The 12009-nt window shown below is 47.5% G+C and overlaps 1 protein-coding gene across 2 annotated transcripts in view; it reads right to left on the bottom strand.

Moving 5' to 3' along the window:
• ndst1b (N-deacetylase/N-sulfotransferase (heparan glucosaminyl) 1b) overlaps window positions 1-12009 on the bottom strand; it is a 36189-nt gene that overhangs the window by 4053 nt on the left and 20127 nt on the right. For both annotated transcript variants that reach the window (XM_055512387.1, XM_029165210.3), the window contains 8 exons: window positions 6127-7151; window positions 4456-4938; window positions 3617-3704; window positions 3222-3376; window positions 2230-2415; window positions 1082-1210; window positions 368-550; window positions 33-129 (listed from right to left, as the gene is read on the bottom strand). In XM_055512387.1, the coding sequence (XP_055368362.1) occupies window positions 33-129; window positions 368-550; window positions 1082-1210; window positions 2230-2415; window positions 3222-3376; window positions 3617-3704; window positions 4456-4938; window positions 6127-6669 (1864 nt within the window). In that variant the 5' untranslated portion in view covers window positions 6670-7151. The remainder of the gene's footprint in view (window positions 1-32; window positions 130-367; window positions 551-1081; window positions 1211-2229; window positions 2416-3221; window positions 3377-3616; window positions 3705-4455; window positions 4939-6126; window positions 7152-12009) is intronic.

The raw sequence follows: 12009 nt of genomic DNA, 5'->3' as shown, positions 1-12009 counted from the left end.
CCTGCAGGGGGCGCTGAAGCACTGCCACTTACCTGTCTTTTGAGGCCCGATGACAAGCAATTTGGGAAAGCGGTCACATGTTTTTTCTTTCGACCAGATGTCCTTGTGCCTTTTGTCCTCGCATGGATCCTGTAGCCACAAAAGATAAACGATCCTCAGCTTTAAAAGTGCTTTTAACACAATTTTAACAAATGTGTACACTGAGAAATCGGAAGTCAGGTTGACCTGAGTTTAATCGGAGGCGCTCTAACAGAAAAAGGTATAATAAATTCAAGCAAGTGATATTCTGTTATTGCAAAATGAGCCGTTAAATTTTAATAAAGCAAAGGTTGGACCGGTTACACAAGCATCAGCGTCGTCTCCTCACCTGCCAGAGGGGATCTCGCTCAGAGGGGAAAAGGCTGAAGTACTTCTGAGCCAGCTGTATGGGCGGCAGGGTTTGCATCTTGAGGTTAGTCCATGTCTTGATGAACGTGACCAGGCTTTTGAAGGTGTACAGGCCCAGGCGATCGTTCCCATAGTTGGACAGATGTGTCATGAATATGCTAATCTGTGATGAGAAAGGATGAATGTTATATTAAAAGGGATAAATATCCTTTAATATGACCAACCATAAGTACAATGAATTATAATTATGAATTACAGCAGTTTACTGATCCAATAGCATAGCCTTGCTTTCATAGTGAAACAAATTGACTTTACTCGTTTCTCCTAAAGAATTTGCCTGAGGGAAAAGGTTAAACAGTGACCAAACTGGCTGCTTATTCCTTAGCGTGGCTGGTTTTTTTCCCTTTACGTCTAGACAAGAATACAATTATCTTCACACAATGCAGAGTGACATTTGCTAATAAAAGCAACCTTTTTATCATCTCGAAACAAAACCCGTTAACCAACGGGGATTTTTTTTCCACAATGCAATCCCGCTCCAGCAGAAGAACCTTTCAGGGTAGCGTAAAGCGAGACGCACGACGCAGACACCTCTGCATGAGTCACTCCCTACTTATTGTCATGCCGCTTGTTTAAATAGAAAGCCAAGTTAGATGAGTTTCCAAGTGTGCACGGCGGCTCCTGTTGGACTCACGGGGTTCAGCAGAACGGTGAGGAAGAGCTCGCCGCCGTTGATGAGCTTGTCCAGCTCGTTCGGGCTGCCAGGGTAGTCCTTATAGAAGATGGTGTGCGTGAAAAGGCCACACGTCTGCCTGGGCAGCACCTGTGACACAAACAAATACAGATCAACAAAAAGGGAGGAAAAACTAAACTAAACAAATCTCAGAGAAATGCACTCGCAAATAAACACACACACACACACCATCAGCCCTCTGCTGAGCGCGGAGCTGTCAGTACTCCCGGCAGTTACCCCACACATTGTTTGCTTTCAATAACATTCATATTATGCAGCTCATCTAGCCAACGCAAACCTCTTATTCACTGAGTCTATATGGAAATTCATGGAAATGCGTTTACAGTTTGGAGTGTCTGGGGAGCTGAATATCAGTCATCAGTAAGCAGTGGAGACTGGCCATTCACACCGCACTATCTCAAGGACGGGGAATAGAGAGACCACACAGGCCGACCGAGTGCCAGTACTACAAAGGAACCGGACCGAGGCTGCGGCGCTTCCTATCAGCGCTGAAGGTCAACCTGTGAAAGCAACAGATACGATTCACCTCCTTTTGAGGTGCTTGAATGAAATCTCTTCAACCTTAATTTTTACTCCCATGACTACGTATTATTCAGCGCCAGCTCGGGCAGCAATGCTGAATAAAGTGACTACTGGGGAGCAGATACTTGCTATGCTGTTGCCCAAGATGTCAGTCTCCACTATGGCTCGGAGGCCTGCTAGGCAGCACTACTCAGACAGGTGTCTCATGCAAGACTGGTTTCACTTGACTACATTATCATCTCCCGCTCTGTAAAAGAATACAACAGCCGGCCTAATGAGACGATGGCCTTTCTCAGGATGTCTGTTGCCTCGGTGATATGGAGAAAATCAAAATAACATTCTGTTCTGTGTCTTTGGGGACGCAACTTGAGAAAAGCGGGAGACAGAGAAGAAAAGAAATGAGGGTGACGGACAAAATACAGGTTGGACAGAAAGAAAGAATGAATGAATGAATATAAAAGAACTGCAGGAGGTGCACATGGATGGACAATGAATGAAATATAATACATGCAGATGGACTAAAATAAGCCTGAACACAAAGTTCTAATGAGCCCTAGGTGTCTTACGCTGATGCCGCTGTGGATGAAACCGCGGCGGAAGCGGGCGGGCTTCAGGTGCGGGTACTCCTCTGTGCTGGTCACCTTGATGCCCCACACCTTCTTCCAGGCGTCATACAGCTGCATGTGGACAGGGTAGACGCCCGAGTGGTGCGGCGCCACGGCGTAACCCATGTTAGTGGGGATGCCGTGCTCCTGGAGGACGGGAACGCAGCGGCGTGTTAGGGTGCAGGAAAATAAAAACTAGAAAAATACACTAAAATATGTAGGAGTAATTTTCAATCTACATTCAGACTGCCAGGCTACGCACGAGGCAATCACAGGTAAACAATGCAGCCGCTTATCCAGGGTAATTCTATCTCGTTGATATCAGCCTCACTGTTTACTGCTGCTTTACACCATGTCAGAGGTGTATTATGTTGCCACTGTCTCACATTAAAAGGCAGCGAGTTTTACTGCGAAAAGCCTGAGGGAGCCTCGGCTCGGGAGGTAGAGCAGCTTGTCTACTATCGGCAAGGTTACGGTTCAGTCCCCGGATCGTCCTCATTTGCCAAATGACTTACGATGCACTTGTTACAAATAATTACTGTGCACAAAAAAAGAGGATATGGTCACATTTGGAGTGGATATATTTGAATAGTGCTGAGCGTGTCAGGTGCAGCTACAGTGCACCGCTGCTGCTCAACTTTGCCCCGCTGTTGTAACGAACTGACACCGTGTGCAGCATGAAATAAGATCACTGTTGTCCAGTGGAAACAGACACAAGCTTGTCTTCCGCTGTATTTCTGTAGGAGAGTCATGTTAAACCATAGGGTCAGTTACCAGAGCAGACATCGAGCCTGCCTGGCCAAGCTATTATAGATTAGAGAGGGTGGAAAAAGGAGGGTAACCCTTGCCCATGGCTGCTTATTTGAACAAGCACGGTGGGTTACACAAGGACAGCTCGGATCACAGTGCCCATTCAGAGCTGAGACCTGACATTCTCCTCCCTCGCATCTCACCATGGCAAATTTCTTGTTGAGCAACATCTGTTCGGCCAGCACGGACTGGTTGTGGAATAGATGTGGCTGCATGTGGCTCCACATGTGAGGAAACCACCAGAACTCCTTCACATAAGAAAGCAGCAGGTCGTCCCCCAGGTCCTCCTCATCAGATCCTGGAAGTAACAGAGGGGGCGGGAGGTTAGACGGGAGGGTGAGTGTTTCAAATACAGGACCCTGACAGAAAAGGAAGGCGCAGTTTAAGCTTTGAACAGCATTAGACTATGTCAGGGAGCAAACCACTGAAAAATTCAAATGATATGATCTAAACTTTTTAAACTCCTCCAGTTTAGTGCAGGTTTTCATCTCTGCATGAGTGAACAGCAGTAGGACCTTCTCTTCGAGGCGCGTCTTACCAGCGTGATAGAATTTCCCTGAGAAGCCCAGATTGAAGGTGAAGTTGGGCACATGGGTGCGCAGCTCCCTCTGTGTCTCCAGCAGGGCCTGAGACGGTGGGAGGAAAAAGGGAGTGAGTCAGCACACTATGCTCTCATACTGGTGCACAAGTGCATTAATGAGGAAGCGTGAACACCCTAGTGCATGCGTGCCCACATGCATATTTCATTCTGCAAGCTTCTTTTGGTAAACATCCAACATCCACTCCCAAATGCCTCACGTCTCTCCCTCATTCTGTTTGATATTTTGCTCTCCTCTGATTCGGGTGTTTGTTTCATTTGATCTCCGTGCTGGATGAGACTCCCAACACACACCCTCTCCCGCTCTCCGGCTTCTCCATCTTGTCAGGGTGCGATTTGTTACTTAAAACTCGCTGTTGCGCTGCCAGCGAGGCGGCCTTGATGCTTCCTCCGTAACTTTCTTATACCCTCTGCCTCCATGTGTGAGGGGGGTCTGTTCTGCTCTGAGGGGAGTAAGGAGCTTTTCAACATTCTTTCTATGTCTCTGGGCCCCTGAAATATTCATTGCTGTGGAGCTTCTGTGACAGTGTGAGCAGTGGGGCCTGTCAGCTTTGAGCGGCCTACTGGGACGAATGCATTCAAAGGGAGAAGAGGAGCGAGAAGAAGGGGTTTCTGTATGACTGGCAGAGGATGGCACATTCTATGTGTGAGGCTATTTTTTTTAATATATATTTCTGCGAAGGGATGTTGAAAACGTCCATCGATGAATACGTAAGTGGGTTCTATTTCTATTGTGGCAACTTTCTGGCACTGCAAACGCATGCAGCTCACAGGCTCACCTTGACGTCGGGCACCTTCATGCGTGTACCCTCTTTGCCCACAAAGATGTCATCGATGTCCACTAGCATGTAGCGCTCCAGTGACAGCGAGAGTCTCTTGCCCGTCAGAAAGGCAACAGCGTCCACAAACACCAGCTTGTGAAGCCAGAATACCAAGTTGTTGCCAAAGAGGACCCTCTGGATGCCGTCATGGAGCCCGAGGTCCTGCACCACGGACGGGAGCAGAGCGGCGTTCTGCCCCATGGCGGCAACGCTCTCCGCTGATTGGGTCTTGGCCAGCAGCACGGGCTCATATGTAGAGTGGTTGGACTGGAACACGGTCCAGTCATCCCCAGGGAGAGGTCCTGGCAGGGGCTGTCCAGATCGGGTGATAAAGAGCAGCGGGGACTTGGGGTTGACAGTGCAGTCCTTCAGACCCAAGTTGGAGTGGAGGAAGAGCGGGAAGCCTTTGAGCTGTGCACTGAGCAGACTGTTTTCATTGGCCTGGCGAACAGAGAGACAGACACAAGAGAGAAATCACACACATTCATCATACGCAAGAGTGATGAAGACTGAAAAGTATTGGATATAATTCTCCAATTTCTCCATTCATGTGTGAAATAAGGAATGTCAGGCCTACTCAAACGTGAAGGCATGAGGCAGCTTCTACCTGCTATACTCAATCTGCTATGCGCTGAGATTGCAGTCAAAATGAATAACCTCCCGCTGTGTCCTCTAAGATTAAAAGACAGAGGGCTCAGTGATTATTCATTGAAATTTCCCAGTCGGAATTTGTCATTCTTCGATACTCTCACATCTCAATGCCAGGGACTCACAAGTTCCACTTTCTCTTGTTCTTTGCCTTTTACTTACTTGTTGCCACTGTGTGCGGGGGTGTTTGCTGAGTGCATGTAGTGGTGACGTTACAGTGTTCACCGTGCTAGACCCAACACAGACAATGGATTATGAGGCACATTTGGGCCTAAAGAATCCCCCCCAAAAAATGAGATAAACACATATTTGACGCAGGCTCTCTTGCCAAATAATAACTTCTTAAATAATAACTTCTAGGTGTTCCTAATAATTTTCTGGGCAGTCTGGTTCAGGCGGCAGGGTGCTGCTGTGTGCACAGGTCATTGTGATGCACAGCCGTGCTCTACTTCCTTCTTTCAATAGAAGGCAAGTCCCACCAGGTTTCCCTAACCTTCACCTACAACGCCTAACATGCCTGCACCACCACCCATGCCTCCACATCTCTTTCTATATTCTTTCCATGGCTCAGAGATAGTGATTAAAACCACAAGACCTGAAAACTGCCCATGGGCAAAGAGGCTCGGCTTGGGATTACTGCAAGAAAGAGGAGGTGAGAGAGAGTAAGAAAAATACAGAGGGAGAACGAGGGAGAGGGAGGGTGCGGAATGAATAATTTGAGAAACTAAAATAAGAGAAAACAGGAAGACAGAGAAACTTGAGACTAGGCACAAGTGAAGGAGGGAAGAATCCAGAAGAATTTAATCATAAGACAAATAGTGTAATAGGACTGAGTGATATTGAAACAGGCAGGTCTTTCCAACCCCACAAATCCCATCTCCTTAGAGACGGCACAGCCAGATGGACAGGGCAGAAGGTGTGAGTGAGAGGATGCAGAGAAGCGAGGGAGGTGGGGAGGCAGCGGGTGTGTGCTGTCCTAACCTTGAAGAAGCCAATGATGCCCACTCCGTATTCCACACAGTATTTGTCCAGGAGCTCTCGGTTCCAGGCATCCAAGTTAACATACTTGAGAATGTTCTCGTAAATCACCAGTGTGAAACGCCCCCGTTCTTTGTCTGTCAACGTGGGCATGTCCCCTTTCCCAGGAGAGATCTCAGTCCGGTACCTGAACCGGCCCGACTCCAAGATAGCCACAATTTCCTGGCCCAGTTGGGAATACTGGCTTTCCACAAACACCAGAACCACAGGATCTGTCCTGGCCCCTCCGGGCTCCACCTCCGGGCCCCCTGAGACACGCAAAGGTAGCAGTCGGGATGGAGTGACCCTGGGGTCATCGGAGTCCGCGGATGCACCCTCGGATCCGGACACGCTCCCTCCCGACGGCTCCAGCTCCCGCTTGACGCCATAGAGGAAGTAGGCCGAGATGAAGACGCTGACTGTGCAGAAGAGGAAGAGGAGGAGAAGGGAGGTCTGCAGGGGGAGGAGACGGACCAGCCGACGGACGCGCGTCACACATCCCAGCATCGTCTCGCGCCACACCGCTCCGCCCCACCGGCCTAGCAACACACCCGGGGGGGGGGAGGGACTTTCTCGGTGTGGGTAGAAAACGGCGAGCGGGGGTCGTTCACCAAAAAGTCAGTCTTGTTATGCAGACAAATACAAACAGTGTTAAAGTAGCAGCTTCAGCAGCTACTGGAGAAAGAAATGAGACGGTCTCACAGTGGCTCTCCCTCATACTGCAGCACCGCTTATGTCACCATGGCAGAGAAATAGGAGGCCTTGGACCGCTGGTACACACGTATTCCTCAGAGGTAGGACTGGCAGGCAGAGTCACTGGTGGAGGAAGATGATGGAAGACTCCATCACCTGTCCATCACTTGAACCTGCCAACCATGTCCCAGACAGATTTAGCTCCACTCTTTTGACGGGAGATGGATCTCTTGAGGAAAGTAAGGTCACGCAGGTCATCTCAGCGGAAACATTCCCTCCGGACAGAAGCTCCTAACCTAGGAAAACAGCAACAAAGAAGAAAAAATTATGTTAATATCTGACAGCTAGAACAAACACATCACATTTTTCACTTTTGCTGTGTGGGTTTAGCAGAATGTAGGATTGGTGTGTGCATGTGTCTCTCCAAAGGTTCACAGTAGTCCTTGCTTTCACCTACACAAAGTAAGAGCTGCCAATTTCCCCCCTACACACACGCGCGCACACGCACACACAGCCCCCGTGCGTGGAGACACGCTCAAACAAAATCACCTGCTCACGTAACCTCCACAGAATCAATATGCAGAATTTGAGTGACAACCAAGCCTCGGGGCAAGTCAAATGCCGATTGAGTCTACTAGGACTGTGTGGACGCGTGCGAGTGAAGTCACCTGTGGGGACTCCTGCTTTCCATTTACACAAAATCGTCAAGGTCTCAAAATGTACTGTTGTTGGAAGCGAAGCCATCAGAGAGCGGAGGAGTGGGTAACAGTGACATACGGAACTGGCAACAATAGGACCCTTTAGTCTGAGAGGAAAAGCCTTCATCACATTCAATGTCCATTTCCATAGCCTCTGCAGACTTCACACAGTATACCAGTCCTCAGCCAATCTCCTTCCATGGGAGAGCAAAAGGCACAAGAACGGTGTGAGCCGCTCACTTACAAAAACATAATTTCTCCATTTAGAGGCCTCCTGCAGAAATGAAAGAGAGAAGCATTACCTTTGCATGGAAACGTTCATTCTGTGAAGCTGAAGAGCTATCGAGGTGTGCACACACTCGTCCCCATATAAAACCCTCAACACCACATTACAGAGCACGGTCACTACTCTGTCGAGACATTAAACCATGACCACCAAACCAAGCCAGGCATTAAGCGACCTCATAATTTCAGCAAATGATTATTTGTAACACAATAAAAGGCATATCGGTAAGGGACAATTATTATTAAAAACAACAGTGACAATAAAATTCACAGCATGAGCGATTATTACCCACCCACATTACAGCAATAACACATTGATTTTGGCAGGTCGACAACAAATAATCCTCAGATCACATAAAGCCTCAAGTCCAAAAGAATTAAAGTATGATCCTTTAATTGCTCAAGTTCTGATTAAACACATACAATTCTATTTACGGTCCCTTTAACATAATTAAGGTCAACGTTTGACGAGTGCCACTGCTCCCTCCAGCCTTCGAGTTAAGCTCAACGCGATGCTTTAAATCTCCCTGCTAGAATCACACTACATCCTCTGAGTCGTGTCCAAGCTTCCTCCTCACGGGGAGGCAAAGTCTAATGTAAATGTAACGAGAGGCCGTGAAGGCAAAAAAAAAAACCCCACAGTGGGCGTTCAGTGATGTATCGCAGTAGAGCAGACAAAAAGCAAACGGCTCTGGTTGCAACTCCCCCCTCCTCCCCCGCACCCCCAGGGTATCCTGTTTGTTAATGTCAGAAGAGCCAGGGTTCGTGCCACGGCATATCAAAGTATGATTAGCCACAGGAAGTGACTGCTGCTGGAAACAGTGAGGCAGAAGAGAAGACGAACACAGGCAACTTTTAATACCACACAGAGGCTGGGCTTCCTTCAAGGCCAGATGCTTGAGTTGCAGCAAATCTGCTCAGAATCTGGTCCTGCTACTAATGACTGTTAATAAATATTTGTACATTTTCCTGAGAGGTGACTTATCATAACTGCTGATTAATGTTCTGCTCATTAAATGTGACCTGGGGAGATTCCTCATCAGAAACTTTCTGTTTACACTCAGTATTTCCCAGTAAACACGAACCCAGCGTCTACCCTTGAGGACTAACAAATGTGCTTAATGCACTTCCTTCCTCATAAAACATTTATTTGTTTTCAGCATTTGAATCCCTGCATTGTTTACATCCATGTTTACGTGCCTGCAGTTTTCTTTCCCCCCACAGCCATCGCTGGTATGTAGCTTAGGACACTACCGCGTGTAAATAAGTGGAGGAATGTGAAAGTGGCAGGAATTTGTGTTGCATTACCAAAACACAGGAGCATTTCCATGCACCTGCACAGAACAACTGGGGCACATCCAACACTTCTGTGTATCTGTAGCAGAGGTCAAAAATGTCATGAGTCTTAAAAATGGAGCAGGAAGCAGAAGGTAAAAAAAAGGTTGTGTCTCATACTGTAAAGCTGTACCTTTATTTCAGTTGTGTCCTTGACCCTCATACAGTGCTAATGTACAGGAGAACCCAGGCATTGAGAGAACTTTCAAATGCAATAACAACTGAATACACATGCCCCACCTTGTAGAAAGCTATATTTAAGCATTTTCCTGTTGATGATTAATCAGAGGAAGGTGTGTTATCTTTGGCCAGCATCTGCAGAGGAATAACGACCTCTGCCATGACTAATGACAAGGCTGACATGACTCGGGCGCAGACGAACGGGTAAAAACAAAAACAAAGCAGAGGCACTTCTTGCCTAATTTGCAACGCTGATGACCGACTCCCAGAGCACAGCTTCAGTTTTTTTTCAACTGAAGTAAGGAAGGAAGGGAGAGAAGGGAGGCAATGTTTCTAATGGGAACATGTGAGAGGAGCTGACAAATAAAGGTTAAGCTCAAGGCCTAAGATTGTGAAGCGGTGAGATCAGCTTGGCTTAACAGAAAGAACAATATATTAGACTAGAATGGAAATTAGAATGCAGCGTGGACTGAACAGCATAATAGCTAATGGGTCTCAAATGTCTGCACCGTCGTCTCATCTAAGCCTCCCGCTCCGTGTGCCATGTGTACCTTAGAAAAAACGACCGTCTCCACCTTCCTTCCTTCAAAATAAGAAATGCAAAAATTTGAGGAAGGAAGAACAGCATCAATATTTCATGCTAAGCCGAAGCTGGTGAGAGGTATAGTGAGCAGACGTCCCCATAAGGTAAAGAGCAGCCAAGAGGTGCACACACACACACACCTAAGTGTTTCAATCTGCCAAAGGAAGTCGGTGTCTTAACTCATGCATAAAGGAAAGGCAGATAGAAACTAATGCGCGTCTGATTGCCAACTTTTCATCCTCCATGATGGAAGGAGCTCAGAACTGTAATTGCACATGTGGTCTAAAAGTCTCCCTAAACGAAGGTGGCAGACAAACTACAAAGAGAGGCAGCGGAATATTTAACAGCATGAGAGGAGCCGACAAAAGACAAAGGGAGCAAATGGGATGCTCAAACACCCAACGATGAGGGGAATACAGATCGGTGGGAGAAATGAGTGTGAAATTCACGCCTAGGGGTGGCCATCAATCTTCAAATGCATCAATTAAAATATATCCCTGCTTATTTTAAAAACAGCTGAACAACAGCGACAATGAAGTGCAGGCATAAACAATAGCAGCTGATGGACTGAAAAGACAGACCGGCACTTTTCCTCAGGGTGGGTGGTCACTCAAACCTGCTCGCTCTGCATTACGGGAATCAGGCCAGGACCATACTGCTAGATTAATGAGAGATGATGAGGAACAGGGGGATGGAGCCCAGTCCTCAGCTGCAACAACTCTCTGGATAAACAACTCTAAGGTGGACCATATGTAGCCTCACACGCCCCCCCCCCTGCCTCCCCTTCCTCCCCAACGCTGCTGTTGCACTTCTTTTAAAGTGTGAATAAGACTAAGTGTCTCGGGGCATGTGGGGAGAGTCACTACATTAACACTGCCAACCAGAGTGCGACTGGCCGTAGGTGATGCTTTCAACAAATAAACTTTCAAAGGAGAGATGGACCTTGTCTGAGGCCCCTCAGGACCAGAAGGTGCCCCCTTCTCCCCCCGCTGCCCTCTCTCCCTGAACCGTCCCCTCGCCGCTGACGGACAGGAATAAACGATGACCCTCTGTGTTCAATCACCACAGGGCTGGGCAACCACACGTTCTCCATGGAAACAGCAGAGGTACGCTGTGTTCAGAGGCATGGAAGCTGTGCACAAGGAAACGGAACAAAGGCGCTAAACCAAAGGACACTCATCAAAGGCTACTGTTGTTACTACTTTTGTGTCTTCGTTTTGATGCGAACGCACCAAAGTGGCTCAATCAAAGTGGACGCCGGCCCGGGGGACTCATTAGAATCTCCACAATCCAAATTATCTCACTACAAAGCATGCGCATTTTGTTTGTGCTTATTCCTGAACAAATATTGCTGAGCTTTTGTGCAAACACTCAGGCAAACACTCAAACACAGAAACTTGTTTCTGTGTTTGCTTTAGTGGGGCACGGGTCAAGGTTAAATGAGTAAGACTGACGCCAGCGTAATCCCTAATCTGTAATCCTGTTAATCTCGACACTGCAAACAGCACCAAATGTGCTTATGCCAGGATCTGTTACTGTGCAAGATGCCTTGAAGGGATTAAAAACGAGACAATAGAGCGGGGAAGGAGTGAACATTACATTAAGAGCAGGGTCAAAGCGCTCTGAAGCTGTACAGCAGACCTCGATTGGAAAGAATCATGAATTCTGTTACAGGACTTCACTAAACCCAGTCAAGACGAATTGAGATTCTGCAGCCCGAGATGTTGTGACCACTGTCAGCAGCCATGTGTTAAAATTCCCCACCATACACATTAAGAAGCAGAGCTAAAGCAAATTTCTGCATTTGCATTCAGCCTCCTATCCTTTGTTGCTTTAGATTAAACTTCAAAAAGCAAGAATTTACATATTTCTTTGGAGGCACAACTGCAGCCACAAACATGCACATGTGAGGACTGAGGACTTGTGTTCTTAAAGAGGTTACATTTCAGAGCCAGTCACACTTTTCTGCCCACATGGCAGGCCTGGCATCCATCAATACGAAATCAGCCCATCTGAAACTTGAATGCCATTCTACAGTATGCATCCGTTGTGGCTGTGGTGATTAAAAGGCTT

This window comes from Betta splendens, chromosome 10, assembly GCF_900634795.4.
Source record: "Betta splendens chromosome 10, fBetSpl5.4, whole genome shotgun sequence".
Taxonomy (NCBI): Eukaryota; Metazoa; Chordata; class Actinopteri; order Anabantiformes; family Osphronemidae; genus Betta; species Betta splendens.
Note: the sequence above shows the minus strand (reverse complement) of the source record. Positions and strands in the feature narration are given on the sequence as shown.